The 18,047-nt window shown below is 42.0% G+C and overlaps 1 protein-coding gene across 3 annotated transcripts in view; it reads right to left on the reverse strand.

Moving 5' to 3' along the window:
* Window positions 1-18,047, reverse strand: part of kcmf1 (potassium channel modulatory factor 1) — a 142,990-nt gene that overhangs the window by 46,039 nt on the left and 78,904 nt on the right. For all 3 annotated transcript variants that reach the window (XM_078214219.1, XM_078214217.1, XM_078214218.1), the window contains 2 exons: window positions 17,624-17,763; window positions 1,008-1,109 (listed from right to left, as the gene is read on the reverse strand). In XM_078214219.1, coding sequence (XP_078070345.1) covers window positions 1,008-1,109; window positions 17,624-17,763 — 242 coding nt within the window. The remainder of the gene's footprint in view (window positions 1-1,007; window positions 1,110-17,623; window positions 17,764-18,047) is intronic.

Here is an 18,047-nt window from a genome sequence, read left to right on the forward strand (position 1 = left end):
AAAATTTCATAACAGGTATGCTCCTCACAATACTTTCAGTTGGCAGCATGTGTTCATCCAATTAATTGTGGAAAATGTAGACTGGGACGAAGTAGAAAGGGTCGACAGCTTCAAGTTTTTAGGCGTCCAGATCACCAACAACCTGTCCTGGTCTCCCCATGCCAACACTATAGTTATGAAAGCCCACCAACACCTCTACTTTCTCAGAAGACTAAGGAAATTTGGCATGTCAGCTACGGCTCTCACCAACTTTTACAGATGCACCATAGAAAGCATTCTTTCTGGTTGTATCACAGCTTGGTATGACTCCTGCTCTGCCCAAAACTGCAAGGAACTACAAAAGGTTGTGAATGTAGCCCAATCCATCACGCAAACCAGCCTCCTATCCATTGATTCTGTCTACACTTCCTGCTGCCTCGGCAAAGCAGCCAACATAATTAAGGAACCCACGCACGCCGAACATTCTCTCTTCTACCTTCTTCCACCGGGAAAAAGATACAAAAGTCTGAGGTCACGTACCATCCGACTCAAGAACAGCTTCTTCCCTGCTGCTGTCAGACTTTTGAATGGACTTACTTTGCATTAAATTGATCTTTCTCTACATCCTAGCTATGACTCTAACACTACATTCTGCATTCTCTCGTTTCCTTCTCTATGAATGGTATGCTTTGGCTGCACAGCGTGCAAGAAGCAATACTTTTCACTGTATGTTAATACATGTAACAATAATAAGTCAAATTAAATCAAAAAATGCTAAAATGAATTGTCTCTCAAACACGTACAGTAATAGGATGGTGTAATACAATGTCCACACAATGGCACAAACAGTCTGCCCTCAACATAAATGCTACTGAATTTATTCTCTCATCCATTTCACCACTTGTCAAAAAAAACTAGCAATTCTAATTTAAAATCATTGCCATTAATCTTTGTGGCACAGGATACACAACCCGAATTGTCCTTTTGGCGCTTTCAGGTAGCTGAATTTTGGATTTTTAAAAGGATATTAAATCTCTAGGAGCCCTGTGTTCAAGTGTAAGATGAGCTGCAAAGTCGTCCGTGACATGATTAGGATCTCCTCCAGGTAATGCTGCACAGATTGGACAAACCTGTAATATATTAAAAACAAATTTAATGATCACTTCTAATGATGCTAAAATCTAAAAATTCAGGCAAATGAGCGGAACTAAGAATTGATTTGGGGATATAAATAAAGCCTACTTTGAATTTCCACAGAAAGAAGCTAAACTCTGCCTTAAAAGGACAAAAAAGGGTTTGGGAATGAGTATTAGCAGATCTACTGTATTTCAATATTTTTTGTTTTCATTTTAGTTGCCTTGAATCTGTAGATCTGCCTATTTCCTTGTGTGGACCTTCCCTATATTGTTACACTGTTTTAGTCCTTCCATATTTTGTTCTTTTGTCTTTCTACTGTCTCACTGAAATGATCTTTTGTGTCAACTATTATTGATTAGAGGTCTTTCAATCCATTAATGGCTCCAATTGTTGCATTATGTTTCTTCCTCCCCTCCTTTCCTGATCCATCCTTAACAACTCTAAGAAGGTGGCTTTATTTTTTAATTCAAGGTTTTTACCTTAAATATTAACTTGTCTTTTTCTCTTTACAAATGCTAATGCATTTTGTTTCTACCTTTAATAGGGAGCAGACATAATACTTGATTTTCTCAATGACATTAAATACACAAACATAACCAGTTATCTGCAGACAAACTGAACAAGATAATTGTCTTCTGGGTTACATAACTCATTATAATACTAAATATTTTCAGTAATCTTTCATGGATATATTTTAATATAACTACCCAAAAATTACTTCACTAAAACTGAATACTTTCTGCAAACATGTTAAAACATCTGCTGCATAATTTAAAAATCTGTGAAATGTAGTGATCAAAGGATTAAATGCTTGCAAGTAAAACAATTCTGCTTCAAGGAATCACACCAGTAAAATCAATATTGAAAATCATGTGATCGGGGTGATTGCCTGCTGATACTGCAAATACACAACAGCGTGATCAGTGAGGTAAAGCACATGATGTGCTGAAGAAGAGTACTTACCAAAACTATTTTTATTTTTCTCTTTCAAATGCTGATTGTATGCCCACCAAAATAGAAACATAGGGAGGCATTTTGCACTCCCATTTTTGGGGGGCGGGAGTGGGAAATCCCATGGGAGTTAAAACGCAGCTTATGCTGGTGGGATTTTCCATGCTGATTGTCCCCACCAATGGTGTAACGGGAATCCTGATGTCCATAGTAATAAATCCACCGCTAGATTGTCCATTCACACCAGTGCACCTGAAGCATGACAGGTCTCACACAGTGTGCACCTGGCAGGCAAAACCAACCTGAGCACAGAAGCTGAAGACACTGCAGAAAATTCATCAGAGACAAGAGCCTGGAAGCTGGAGGCAGATACTTGAGCCTGGAAGCTGGAGGCAGATACTTGAGCCTGGAAGCTGGAGGCAGATACTTGAGCCTGGAAGCTGGAGGCAGATACTTGAGCCTGGAAGCTGGAGGCAGATACTTGAGCCTGGAAGCTGGAGGCAGATACTTGAGCCTGGAAGCTGGAGGCAGATACTTGAGCCTGGAAGCTGGAGGCAGATACTTGAGCCTGGAAGCTGGAGGCAGATACTTGAGCCTGGAAGCTGGAGGCAGATACTTGAGCCTGGAAGCTGGAGGCAGATACTTGAGCCTGGAAGCTGGAGGCAGATACTTGAGCCTGGAAGCTGGAGGCAGATATTTTACTGTAGCAGAAGACTCCATTGACCTCCTGTGGAAGTCCGGCTCCAGAATGCAGAGCCGAGGGTGAGCTAGTCCTGAGAACCTTTCATTAATCCAATATTAGATGAGCCATTTGAACAAAACCAGTCTCTAAAACCTGATCCCCGACTTGGAGTCTCAAAACATGAGCTCAAAAGAAAAAAGTTAAATCGCTTGGGAACAATGCGAATGTCCAACTCTGAAAACAGTAAAGCTTGTGTTTAAATTTGAACACCTTATTCGGTAAAGAAAACAGTTGAACAAAAGAAGACGGCCGATATCAACAGAGGCAGCCATTGTTAAAAATTTTCCTTCAAGTAGCACGCCACCGCCAATTTGCAGAACCCACCAAAAACTGGCAAGTATGTGAAATCTTTGTATCACAATGAATGGCAACGGCACTTTGAAAGCCTGTAAGTTCTTAAAGCTGCACCCACTCTTTAAAAATCTTTAACACGAATCACAGTTCAGCACTACCAACTAAATTTGGACAAATCTCAAGACCCAGACCAGTCACAAAACACTTTCCTCCAAAGACCCCAATTTTAAGATATAGCTTTAAACTGCTTCTGGTTTAAATAAAAAGTAAATAGAGAAAGTGAATACACTTCTTTACTCTATAGAACCAATTCCAGATGACATATAATTGCAAGACAGGGTATTAATGAGTCATCCCCAATGACATTTATTTCAACTTGCAAACCAACAAATATTGGATAGAGCTAAATTCAATAAGAGAGTCCACCTGCCTGGGGAACCTGTTGATTCCTTCATAAATGATCTCTGCAGGTTAGCAGAGGGGTAGTAAATATGGTGATTTAAAGTCTGAATTCATCAGACAGAATAGTAGTGGGTGTCACAGATGATTCGTGCTCTGACCTCCTATAAGCTAAAGGAGATCTATCACCAAGAAAAGATTATCCTGATATAGTTAGACTGTCTGAATTATGCAAGAAACACAGGATTCTTAAGGAAAGAGAGATGATAACATGGACCAGGAGCCAAACTTCAGTCCATCTTATCAGGTCACAAAAACACAGGGATAATCTAAGTCAGGGAAAGCAATTCCTGAAATGCCCAGCAAAGTAACCGTACCAGTGCAACGTGCCCTCAAAGAAGAGATCAGTGTTCTACGAGTATAGCTCAATGCTTCCCCTGCAACATGATTGGACACTTTGGCATACTGTGCAAGAGCATGCCACAGAAATTCACAAAAGGCCCAAAAGTAATCCACAAGATTGAGACCAATAACCCTGAAGAGATATAGCCATATTTCTTGGTGAGATCATGGATTTGGTTCTTCATTTTGGAATGCTAATATCCTTGTAAATCGTCATCTAAAAAATTTTACATTGGGATTCAAATGCCAGTGCAACAATCCTGTCAGACAAGGAACCTGGCTCAAAAACATCTAGGTTTGAACAATGGACACTCCATTTTACAGAGTGGCAGGAATCTGACTTCTAGTCATTGGCATGATCCTGGAGCGACTAAGACATGGCATAGCCTTGGATCTCCTCCAGATGGCAGAGGACGTCAGGACGAACGCTGTCATTCGCCAACCACAACTGCACAGTCCCAAGTCCTCTTCAGCTTTGAAGTCTCTCCTCTCTTCGTGGAATAGGTTGGTCCATTTTCATCGCAGGTCCCAGAAACCCCCCCCCCACAGTGGCCTACCATCCACGAAATAACCACGGTGCCTCCATGGAAGTACTATAAGAGAGTGGTCAGCACTGTGAGAAGCCTCTACTTCTAATTACAACTATGTTACAGCTGGCCAATACAGCAACCACCATGCACACACTGCAACTTCCAGCCAACATGCTATGACCACAAGGGATATTGGAACATGTTCCACTATCAACAACTGGAGGTGACCGTACCACTAAACTTCTCACCACAGAAACTATGGGGCATCAAGATGGCTTAGATAGAAAATGAAGAGGAGAAAGAAGGGACAAGGAGACAAATTCAATGTTTGTCCACTCCACAAGAAATGATGCAGAATCTTCAGCAACCACTAATCAATACAACCACCGAATTGATCACTAACTGCAGTTAAAAATGGAAGCAATGGGAGAAAAGAATGAAAGCATACCCAAATGTCAGTCTAACCTCCAAGCCAACAGCAAGTACCAGAACCAACGGAGCCCACTACTCTGACAGAATAGCAAATGAAATATAGAAGGGTTATAAGGCTTCCAAAACACCTGAACCTGTAAATTCAAGGACTTGAAGGAAGGAGATGGCGTACAGATAATATTGCAGTGATGATATATGGGGGTAGGGCCTGGGTGGGATTGTGGTCGGTGCAGACTCGATGGGCCGAATGGCCTCTTTCTGTACTGTAGGGTTTCTATGATTTCTTCTATGATAATGTAATATTATATTGTGCTAACAACAATGCAAATGCATGAGATTGATAACAATGTAAGACACGCAGTCAACTCATCTAACTTTATGCAATGTGTATGAAGATGGGGGAGGTGTAGTATAAGGGTCTGCCACATCGGGGTAAATGTGGGACTGAGGATAGTACCATCCACACAATGATGTAAGAAAGCACATGACCCAGGCCTAGGCCCAGGGATGGGTGAAGACCTAGACATGTACCTAAAGTAGATAAAGACTAGCTTAAGATTCCTTCAAGAGACATAGTTCCTTAACTAACACCCTCCCAACACAGACCACAATTGACCTCAATGCCTTCATGTTAGGAAGAGGAAATTGACCAAGATTCCCAATCATAGGAAACACTAGCGACCTCTGCTGGAAGTGGATTTCAGGCAGGAGCAAATAAAGTTGGGATGTGATAGGTTCTCCTTCCAGCTTTCATATTAGAATGTCCGGCTGACATCAAACCTCACATATAAATGGCTAACTAAATGGGGAAATGAGAGCATGTGGAATTGTACCCCGAACTAACAGTAAGAAGTTCCAAGGATATAGAGCATATAACTGAGATAATGCAAATAACTATTATTTTGCTTCTCTTTTAAAGATACAGGGCAGATTTTTAATGGGCAAGTATCAGAATAACATTGTGCAACAGCATCCTGCATAATACTCCTCTAAGCACAAAGATAGCTTTAGACATGAACATTTAAAAAATGAACTTGGTGAAAATATTGGCAATTACGGGCAACATCCTGTCGCACACAATCAACTCGCTATGATGATCAAGATTATAAGCAGAGCTTTGAATTTTTTTAAAATTAGACTCATTGTATTGCCAAATCACGTGTACATCTGTCAAACATCAAGTCCTCCCAAAAGTAAAAACCCAATCCATACTACCTTAATCTTCTCTCGGAAAATTTAACACCTATTCCTTCCAGAAAAATCAAGTTTAACATTTTAAACACATTTTATGAAATTAACCATGCATTAAAGAACCAATTTGAGTATTTTTTTAAAAAAGGAGTTGAATTAACTTTCTATTTTCACAGGAAAATCTTGGTACTTGGAGGAAATTAAAGCTAATAGGGAATAAAAGGCAGCTTTGCTCAAGCTAAACTCGAAAACGCCACCAGGGGACAGCACAGTGGGCGGCACGGTAGCGCAGTGGTTAACACTGCTGCTTCACAGCTCCAGGGACCTGGGTTCGATTCCCGGCTTGGGTCACTGTCTGTGTGGAGTTTGCACATTCTCCTCGTGTCTGCGTGGGTTTCCTCCGGGTGCTCTGGTTTCCTCCCACAGTCCAAAGATGTGCGGGTTAGGTTGATTGGCCATGCTAAAATTGCCCCTTAGTGTCCTGGGATGCGTCGATTAGAGGGATTAGCAGGTAAAATATGTAGGGATATGGGGGTAGGGTCTGGGTGGGATTGCGGTCGGTGCAGACTCGATGGGCCAAAATGGCCTCTTTCTGAACTGTAGGGTTTCTATGATTTCACATTTGTTCACTTTTTTTTCTTGATCAGTTTTTGTGAACTACTGAATCCCCATTGGTTGGGAATCACCCATAAGGGAATAATTCCTCCAATGGGAGTTGTCCAAGCTGCAGCACCTGATCTTATTTTCACCAAATAAGCACTAACATTTAGCTATCATCTGATTGTTAATGGCAGCATTAAACTTTAGGACAAGTGGGCCTGTAATGAAGATATGCAGGAAGATGGGTTATTTTATTAACTTATAGGGAGCCCAACCAAACCTCAGAACATATCTACTTGAAAGGATCTTATTTCAGATATAAATCTACTGGCTAGAAAGGTCTTCTGAGCCAATTTCCTACTCCTATAACACAATATCAGTATATTCTACCCTTACCTTTTGGCTAAGATCAAGTGTAGTATGGAGAGGATGCTGCACTTGGTTGAGGCCATTGGGTCACATTTAAGCTTCATGTGTTTCATATGAAGCAATTTTTTAAAAGCGGCATCTCAGCCTTTTGGCTAAGATGCAAATGAGATCAAGCCTTGGGGGAGGAAACTTCCCCCTCCTCCAATTAGCTTGGCTCATGTAGATCAGGCCCAGGACAGGGTAAATGGTCGCTTGCCCTGTCTTGTCAGCCTGGATCGGAAATGTCTCAACTTGTTGAGACTCTGAATTGGATTTGATTTGATTGAATTGGAAAAGTATTTTTTTTTTTAATTTTTAAAAAAATATTCTACCCTTAACAGAGACAGATCTTTGTATTTATCCAACAGATACGATTATTCACGATTATTGAAGGCTAAACTAAACCCTTCAACCTCAATGCAGCTTGAGTGCCAAGAATAGGGAGGAGATTTTTAAGTCACTGATAATTAGTATGACAATGGGAAGGTACAACAAGATTGGAAACAGACCAAGGTGATGCTTTTATTTAAAATCTGGGACAAAGAGACAAGCAAAACAGATATCTGCTTTACTTCCATTCTGTATGAAGTAACAAAATTAATAAGGTACAAGCTTGAGGTCTATTTGTGCAATATTCACCAAGTAAACAACAATTAACATGGGTTCAGTAGGGGAAGATCTAGTGAGATCAACCTCAACAGTTTGAAGAAATGGCAATCCAAACAGACCACTCCTGCTCCTACAAAGGCCGAGTGTATCCAGACTTTCAAAAGGTATGTAATAAAAGCCAAAATTGCAAGCTAAAATAAAAGAAAAACACCACAGATACTGGAAATCTGCTGAGTTGGAACAAAGAATAATCTTGGACTTGAAACATTAACACTTTTTCTTTTCACAGACCTGAGTTTTTCCAGCATTCTCTGTTTTTTTTCAAAATTATAGGGTCAAACACAGACTATTAGGAATCTCAAATAAAGTTTTGGAATGAATAAGAAAATAAATAGTTATGCTGGGGGCAGTGGTAGGGAGCGGGTAAGAGTACTGAATGTGGTATCCCAGGGTTTGATGTTGGGATCATTACTGTTTCTAGTTTACAAAATAAACCTTAATTTAGAAACAAACGCATACGGTCAAATTTGAAGATATCAAATTTATTGGAAACACCTCAAAGATTATAAATTGAACAGAAAAACCAATGGATCAAATTTAATACAGATGAATTTAAGCTGCAGCACACCAAAATGAAATACAATCTGCATAATCTATGAATGGTGATGATATAACCAAGAATGAACTTTAAACAGATCTCGGGTCTTAGCAGACTCTAAGAACATTGGGCAGAATTCTGTTAGAGAACTAGTGCGGTTTTGGGCAGATCCTGCAGAGCCTTTCCCACTGGCCAGAATGGCGGGATCACACACCAAAACTTCAATAATTATGCACAGGTGCATTCACTCAATCACCTGGCTAATCGACAGCTGATTCGTCCACCTGCCATCAGCAGGCATGTTCAGAGGTCCTGGCGTCATAGTTTAACACCAATCCAGCACACATGTCACTCTCTCCAGCCTATATGCCTTCACTAGACCATGCAGGATGTCAGCAACCCAGAGGCAGAAGGCATGTGGGCTCAAGGAGGCAGCCACACCAACTTTCATTGCCAGGCCCTTATTCAGGAGATCCAGGTCCACCGGCATCTATTCTATCCTAGGGAAGGTTCAAAGCAGCACACCAACACCACCTCTCTGGCATAGGAGGCTGTTGCCAGGAGGTCAGCACAGCTGCTAACCGCTCACGTTACATCATCGAATGCAGGGAGCGGATGAATGATCTCATCTGCTCTGCCTGGGTAGGTCCGCTCTTGGCCCCCTCTACTGTTAAACTATCAGCATGGCATCCTGTACTCAAATGGCTACTCTCTTCACAGATCTCAAACATTCAGTCGCAGGGGGACACATCAACACTTACTCTCTCAACAAGACTTTCACAACACCACCATCCAATCTGTCTTGTTGCTCACATTCCTGGTGCCTGTGTTCAGGACATTCCAAGGATGTGCAACTACTCAGGGTCCCCATTGCCCACACCAACTCCAGCAATGCAAGCCACCAAAGGTGCTTCTTCACGAGCAGGAGACACTTAGTGCTTGGGCCATCAGAGGACATCTACCATGGTCAATGTAGGCATCAGGATGTAGCAGTCAGTGATAGGCCATGCTAAATTGCCCCTTATAGTGTCAGGGGGACTAGCTAGGGTAAATAGATGGGGTTGTGGAGATAGGGCCTGGGTGGGATTGTGGTCGGTAGTTGGTGGGTTGAATGGCCTCCTTTTGCACTATAGGGATTCTGTAGATTGCCTTCGCCCCTGCTGCGGATGTTGGGTCTCCACCAAGCTGCAGTGGTACGGTTAGGAAAAGTTTAAAAGCTTTGATGTCACCTCAGAGTTACAGGTGTCCCATCACTAAGTAAATTGCACTTCTTAAAAACCATTCCATGGCTATGTGAACGTAAAGGTCAGATGAAAGCACTTTGGTTTGGATCTTTTGCAATCCTCTTATTCCAAAGTTCAGCCTTCCTCACACTCTAGTGTCCCCTTTTAAGATTACATGCATGTAACGTCAACCACAGTGCAATGTGTTACCAGATCCTTGTGCGTTATCGGGAAGAAGTGTGTAATTCTTTATTAATATGATGAGTGAGTTCTCAACTTTTAGTCCTTAAGGGATAGAAATGGTCAAGGAGGGCGCATCAGCAATGTGACTTTCTGCATATTTGGATTTCCTAATTGATAATGTTCCAAACCAATACATGTACTTTCAGATAAGAACTCAACACTGGTCCACACTTCTTTCACAACAATGTGTGCATTCTTACATGGTGTAGGAAGCGTCTAGCCTCAACTTATATAGCTGTCAGCTTAATACCACTGTCAACTTAAGACAGAGTGATTGCATTAGCAGGATACCAATGACCACATCTAATATCTGGGCTGGGATTCTCCCAGCCTGCTGCGCTGCTTGAGTAGCAGCGGCCGGGAGACACCAGTAGTGGGACTCGTTACCGGTGTCCAGCCAATCACGAGGCTCCCAGGCCCCTTTTTCCATGCAATCAGTCCCGCGCCAATTTCTAGCACGGAGCTGATTACCACATGGAAATCGCTATTTCCATATGATTAGTGGGCTCAAGACTGTAGTCTCTGGGCCCATTAGTGTCTCTCCAAAGCCGGGAGGGGTTCCCACCAGTGGAGTTTACAACTGCTCCCCACCAACGGGGACCAGGCTTGCTCACGCTGGTGAGGACAGAGGCCATTGAGGTCCCCCCGTTTCCACAACCCATTCCACAGATCAACGCATGCACAGTGGTCTGCTCAGCATTATGCTGCCGACCTCTCCGGCGGGTTGAGGTCCCGTCCCCCACTCACCAGCGTGCATCTCTCATGGCACTCTGTGGAGCACAGAGTGCTGGAGATTTGCTCAGCTAAGTATGCCCAAAAAATGGGCTGGAAATTCTTCCATTTTCCTGCCCATTGCGCACTTAGTTTTTTGGGGGGAAAATTCTAGCCCTGATCTGAATGAATTGTAAGTTATTAAGGCCCAAGTGTGAATGCAGTGTGAATTTCAGCGATGGTTTGACTATTCCCTCAGAAGTCACAAAATGGCTGGGGGGAGGGGGTTGTTGGGGAAATGTGTCACAATGATTGGTCTTAGTTTTACTTCTCTTGGAACCTTTCAGCTATTAGGGTCATGAGCACACCTCCCATGTCTCCCTTCCTCCATGGCATCAACATGCTCATGTTGTCCGTCAACATCTTCCTGGGCTTTTTGCAGCTCCTCATCATCTTCTGAGGAGGGCTCCCCCTCCTCCAGTTTACCCTCAGACAAGGCTTCACCTCTCTGCATAGCCAGATTGTGAAGGGCACAGCAAACTGCAATCATGTGGTAAACCCTCTCCAGTGCATATTGCAGAGAGCCACCTAAGCAGTCCAGACATCTGAATCGCATCTTCAGAAGTCCTATGTTCTGCTCCATGAGGGAGAGAGTGTGGTGGCACCAGCAACATTGTACCTTTCCTCTGCAGAGTGGTGTACAGCGCATCAGGAGCAGCGCAACACTATGGCAGGTAAGATTTGTTCCACTTATCTCAAAGACCCTTGCGAATAGAAGATTACCTTGTGCATGCCATTCTTTACTTGTCGGTTTTAGAGCAATGTAATTTTACACTGGAATGACGCAGATTGGAAGGCCTGATGGATAACGTTGGGCATTCTGTGAACTGTTATAATGAGCATTCATGAGATGCAAATAGCATTCACGTCACTAGCCAGTGGGAAAACCAACCCACCACTGGGAGAGTTACAACTTGATTTTGTGCAGGCAGATTTCTGACTTTTGCACCCCTGCTAGATTCGCCATTCCTTCCTGTCACCAAACCCATTGTGGATGGGATGGGAGAATTCTGCTTGTTGTGCCTGTGGTGATGACCACAAAGGCCATCGGGAATCATTAATAGATCTACCCATGGGTTTTGTGGGGTTTGAGCTGCCTTATTGAGTGAGCGGAGATTCGCTCAATGGGAAGCAGCCAGCGGAGGTAAGCCTGTAACTTTACCCGGACTACAGTTGCAGGACCCGAGGTGAAGACTACCTGTCTGTAAGCCATGGGAACAACCTTTTCCTTTGATGCACAATGAAGGGTGTTGGTGATGGAAACTGGTGTGTGCATGAATTACTACATTGGTGATGAAGAGATTTTTAAAAAGAAAATTTCACCACCTTTCATTCGGGACAACCTCCGAATGTCAAGAAAAGGTGATTCTGAAACATTACTTTAAATTGATTAGCAAGAGCAGAATAAGGGGACATAGCAGAAGCTAAATTTAATTTCGATGTCAGGAACTGAAAAAAAGTGATGAAAGTACAGAATAAACTTTCAGGAACAGCAGCATAGGACAAAACTGGATGCTGAAGGAATCAACTAAAATGGGCCAAACAGATTATTTGTAACACTCGTGATCACTCTGTCCTTTCTTCAGCACACTTCTAATCAATAAGTCTTGGCCTTTTCCGCGTGCGTTAATTAATGTTGTCACTAACTGATCACCTACTCCCTCAACGCAGTGATGCATGTGCAACGATTTCAGCCTTCATTATTTTGTGCAATGTGCCATGCAGTGTGAAAGCCGAAGTTAAGCTGGTTCTGTTGTGATCTAATTATAGCTTTCCCAAAGTAGTTCTTCTAGTGAGCTCCCAGTACCAGTATTTCAAAAGAGCTGGTAGAATTAATACTTTGTACTGTGTTTAATTAAACTAAAAACACCCGGAGGTAGAATTAAACAAGAGTCAACCGGAGTGCTACAGAGTCAGATTTCTGAGGGTTGTTCAATGTACAACAATTTGCTGACAAAGAATTGCCGAGACTAGACCCTCTCGTCTCAATGCTACTATGGTTATAATTTAATTTTTTTTAAAGTTCCCAAATGTGAACAGAAAGGTTTAACCATACAAATCTAATAGCTTTGCGCTATGAAAGAGCAGAGGGATCCAAGATGTGGTACTCAATGCAAAGGACATTGAAGGCAGTAACTCAGGCTGGTAATACCGTTAAAAATGCTAGTAGAACTCAATCACAAAATAGAATATAAATTCCATTCTTACAACTAAATTGAATAACCTCAAAGTGCTATGCAATATACTCCTTCTGGCAATACACTCCTTCTGCCACCCTCCCGCCCACTCACTTAACTTCTCTGTATCTGTCCGCCTCATCGTTTACATTAGGAAAATTAAACCAAGTTATAGGATTTTCTCAAAAGCTTGTTTACAAATGCCTTTTCAGAAAGCAAGACAAAACCACTTGCTGGTTACATTTTGTGCACAAAATGCCTAAATTAGCTGGTAAACAGGCCCTGGTATTTTCAGCAACAGTGCTTCAAAATTTGTGCAAAGATATGCCCTCCAAGCAATTTAAGTATCAGTGCACAAATCCCCAGTGAGCCCCCATGTAATTGTGTGTCTGGCTAGTGGAATGCTTACCCCAGTCCAATGCCGGCATCTCCACATAGTGGGAATTTCGCAGCCCCTTACTTTCTGGTTTTCCTGCTAGCAGTCCAATTAAATGAGGTGCCAATATTTTAAGAGGCTGCATCAGGTTAGAGATTGCGAGTTTTCAGAAAGACCACTCGTTCATTCGGAAGATCTCATCATCTTGCATTTCCTTCTGTCCAATCTTCCTGAAAATTCAGAACCCTAATATCTAGCACTCTAAAATTGTATTCCTACACCATACCCTTTTGTTATAATTTAGGTTTTTCACACTCATCTAACAAATACTGATTAACTTGTGTCCTACATAATCACACTATCATTTGGAGAAGGTACTTATTTCATGCATGTCATTTCTGGAGGTAAAACCAAGAATTGGAGCCGATCTTGTTCCAGGCCCTTGTATATTTTGATGTTTTGGAAAAGTGAGTGGAAGAAAATAGGATTATCTATCAACATACAATATGCTCTGAATTATTAATGAGTTTTTGGGTGAGTTTTTTAAACTTTACTGATTAAAGCATGAAAACTAATTACAAACTGACTCTAAATCAAATTTAACACTGTTATATTTTGATGTATTTTGAAATATGTATGAAAGCCATTAAAAGACATGCTCTTCATTTCTGCAAAATTACATAATGGACTTCTTTATTTACAAATTCCAAAAGCTTTACCTTTAAAGTCTTGATAGTCCATCAGACATTTTAAAATTTGGAAATTCAGCTCAAAGGTCAGCTCACAAGGACAAAACTGAAATTGGCCTGCAAATTTGGAGTTTTACAATTAGATCAGCACAGTTGAGGGGTAATGAAGTCCCTGTGTCTATTTAGCTGGGATGGCTGTAAATGAGAAGTTGTATCGATTGTATAATTTGTCTAGGTGTACACAATGAAAACTTTTTTTGATTTTAAAACAGTGACAGAAAAAAGCTTCATTTGGGGAGACAGCAATACTATAGCTTGAATGTCAATTGAACCCTTAACTTTCAGGCATTTTTAACTTTATTGCATCAAGTTCTCCAAAGGTATGGAACACAAACTTGATATTTAAAGTGGTTAAGCAACCTAAAAAATTAACCCTGGCATTCTGATTTTACAACTGCCTTCCATCTTTCTGTAGTCCTTTACAATGACCTAAACTTGACATGGCCTCTACATCTAATGACTAGGGCAGCAGACAGCTAGTTTTGCTGTAAATATTTAAAATCAGGGATCATTCTACAATTGTGTAAGATGTTAAAACCTGCATTAGTTAAATCCCACCAAATGAATATTAGCAGATGCATTGAAAGTTATAGAAAAATCAGCAAATCTTTTTTCTTAAACCAACCGCAAGATAATGGTTTTTAAAATTTGCAACAGGTGCTATTATCCTGAATATTGAGTAGTATCAGTCCTTATACTAAACAACTGCATGACCCACCAGACAGCATAATTATACATTGTAGAATCCTTGTGCATACAGTACCCCATACTGAAGGCAAAACTATTTCAGATGGAAACCTGAAATCAGTAAGCAAATGATAAGACAAAGCACACTTAAGTAACTTGTCAAATGCTGGACATGAATACGCCCCGTCAGGGAAAAGAACCACTGGAACATCGGACTTAAGAGCGCAAGTAGGCCATTCAACCCTTTGATCCTGTCCCACCATTCAATACGTTCATATCTGTTCGGGTTGTAGCTAAATTCCACTTTATCCTCCAAAACCCTCGACTCCCTTGTTTATCAAAAATATTCCTAACTCAGTCTTGAATAAATTCAATGACCCAGCCTCCACTGCTTTCTGGGGAAGAGCATTCCACGTAATGACCCTCAGAAAAAAATTCTCATCTCTGACTGTGCCCCCTGGTTCTTGTCCCTTCCACATGTGAAAACATCCTCCTGGTAGCTACCCTATCTAATCCCCTCAGGATTTTATATGCTTCAAAAAGATTACCTTCCATTCTTCTAAACGCCAATGGGTATAGGCACAGCCTGTCTAACCCTTCTTCGTAAGATAAACCTCATCCCAGGAATGAATCAAGTGAACCTTCTCTGAACTGTTTCTTTCAAGAAAGGAGACCAAAACAGTGACTTTGAAGTCTGATCTCTAAAGTTTCATGATCAATGCTGTGAGGCAATAGCTAGGTGAAACAGGGTGCTGAGATGTACCTACAGGACAGCTGATTACTGACAAAGAACACTATTTCATCATTGTAAATACCTTGATTTGGCCTCAGTTACAACAACTGTGTCAAGTTTTGGTCGCCACACATGGTGGTGGCATTGACACTTGGAAAAGTTTCAGAAGAGGATCACAGGGTTAATTATTTGAAGCTAATGCTTCAAATGATGGCCAGAGCCTGCACTATCTCCTCCCTGCAGTTTGCGTTACATTTTATCCAGGCCTGTCATTTATCTATTTTACAAAAAATGCTGAACTCCATAATATTTCCTCTCTTTATCGGAGTCAATTTGTTTTATTCATTTGTGGAATGAGGGAGACGCTGGCTGGCCAGCATTTATTGCGTGTCCCTAGATGCCCTTGAACTGAGTGGCCTGCCAGACCATTTCAGAGGGCAGTTGAGAATCAACCACATTGATGTGGCACTGAAGTCACATGTAAGCCAGACCAGGTGAGGATGACAGATTTCCTTCCCTAGTGGACATTGGTGAACCAAATGGGTTTATCTGGCAATCAACAATGATTTCATGGTCATCGGTAGATTCTTAATTCCAGATTTTATTTTGTTGAATTCAAATTCCAGGCGGAATCCAGAGGCGGGATTCAAACCCAGGTCCCCAGAACATTAACTGAGTTTCTGGATGAATATTCTAGTGATAATACCACTAGGTCATCGCCCCCAGCTATTTCACACTCTGCCTCCTTAACATTGCTCTCCATTTTTATGAAGACAGACCCAAGGCATCCATTAAGAACCATGCTCAGGTCTTCAGCCTTCAGATGCAGGTTACTTTTTCCGTCGCTAGGAGGTCATATTCTTTCCATATTATCACTTTGCTCTTTGGGTTTTCATTGTCTTTAGTTGCCAATATTTTTTCAGCACCTCTCATTGTCTTCCTAGTTTCCTTTTCTATTTCACCCCTCTTTCTATACCTCCTGGCTTTCTAAGAATTGAGTAAATTCCCTTCTTTGTCTTATCCAACATTATGGGGGCGAGATCCCCCCCCCCCAAAAAAGCCTAGGTGCCAAATGAGCGTGAAAACGGGAGATTTTCCCGCCCGTTTTTGGGGCGTACTTAGTCAGTTGAATTTCCGGCAAATTCCGCTGGGAAATTCACGCCTACGAGGCCAGCATCAGTGCGCTGAGCAGGCCACTGCGCATATGCTGCACACTTGCTTTCCATCGCTGGCTTCCCCAACCTTGCCCCCCTCCACTGATCGCCCTGCCCCCTTGGCACTGCACGGTGCCTGGAGGACAGTACCAGGGTGCCACTGCCCAAGGGCACCCCCAGGGGCCCCCGACCTCCCAGGGGGGAGTGAAATCAATGGGCTCTGCCCCCACCAGCAAGGCCATCACGGCAGGGACCGGATTTAATCGACCCCCGGAGGGGTGGGAAACATTAGCGAGCCTGGACGATACCGTCCTGGGCTCGCTAATGACATTCAAGTCAGGATTTCAATATCGTAATCAGCCTCACGTGATGCCAGGCTGAATACGCCATAAAGAATGGCCTGGGAAAGTCGCATTCAGCTTGACACTGGTTGTGAATCCCGTTACAGCCCTCCCACTGACATTTCCTGGCCCGCTGCACTGCTTGAACAATGCAGCGGGCCAGGAAAATTGCATCCTATTTGTTCTTTGGCATCTCCATCTCTTTCTTTGTGGGAATTTATTTGTTATGAACTCTCTCATTCTCCTCTCTGAATGCCTCCCACTGCTCTGACACAGAATTACATTCAAGCAGCTGTCTCTTGTCCACTCTGATCAAATCACATCTCAGTTTAAGTACTAACCTTTTCCTAATTTAAAACTTTTACCCTTGGCGTAGCTTTATCCTTTTTCATTACTCTGCTCGGTCCACCTGAATATGATCAACACCAGCAAAATAGTCTCCCACTGACATCCATTACACCTACCCAGTTTCATTCCCTAAAATTAAGTCCAGTACTTCCCCTTCTCTTGTTGGATTCCTCTGAATGAGTTTTTAAAAGTCTGCAACTGCTATTCTTTGTGCAGTCACGAGTAGCCTCCTCACTATCTGACTAGATTAGCAACCGAAAGACCATGAGTTTAAAGTTCACCACGATATGTTAAACAAAATTAAATTCATCTCATGAATAACAAAAGAACACCACTATTTTGTCATCTAGAGCCAATCGATGTAGTAATGATCTTTAGGAAGGGTCTATCATCCATTCCCAGTCTACCCCATGTGAAACTCCAGGTCTACACTTTGTAGCCAACTCAATGCCCTAAAGGCAACAAGTGTTGAGCAATAAATACAGCCTCGTCAGTGTCACCCACATCACAATAACAACAAATTTTTGAAAGTCCCAGGATCACTCTTACCACTTCTGTTGATATTTCTGCATGCTCTGAAGTAACGTGTTCTTGGAGAGTTGTTTCAGTGAACCCCATTTTCCCACAGTAAGGACAAGTAAAAGACTGTGGCTGCTCAACTGACAACGCTTCCCCACCGTAATACAAATCTGCAAAACAGTAATGTACACATCAATATGTGCAATAGCCTAAATACTCTATCAGTGGAACAAGTAGCAAAATGTTAAGCTAGAGCAGTGCTGCACACATGCATCACAAATTGCCAGGCTGAAAAGTGAAGAGAGATTACTGAACAATACCCTGAATTTTGCAGCAGTAATGATTGCAAAACTGTCAGCATTTGTTATTACTCTTTGGAAACTGACAGCAATTTCTCAAGCCCACAAGTGCAGTTAAAAGTGGAAATTCAGAAGTTGCTCTCCTTGATTCTAAG

This window comes from Mustelus asterias, chromosome 6 (genome assembly GCF_964213995.1).
Source record: "Mustelus asterias chromosome 6, sMusAst1.hap1.1, whole genome shotgun sequence".
In the NCBI taxonomy this organism is placed as follows: domain Eukaryota; kingdom Metazoa; phylum Chordata; class Chondrichthyes; order Carcharhiniformes; family Triakidae; genus Mustelus; species Mustelus asterias.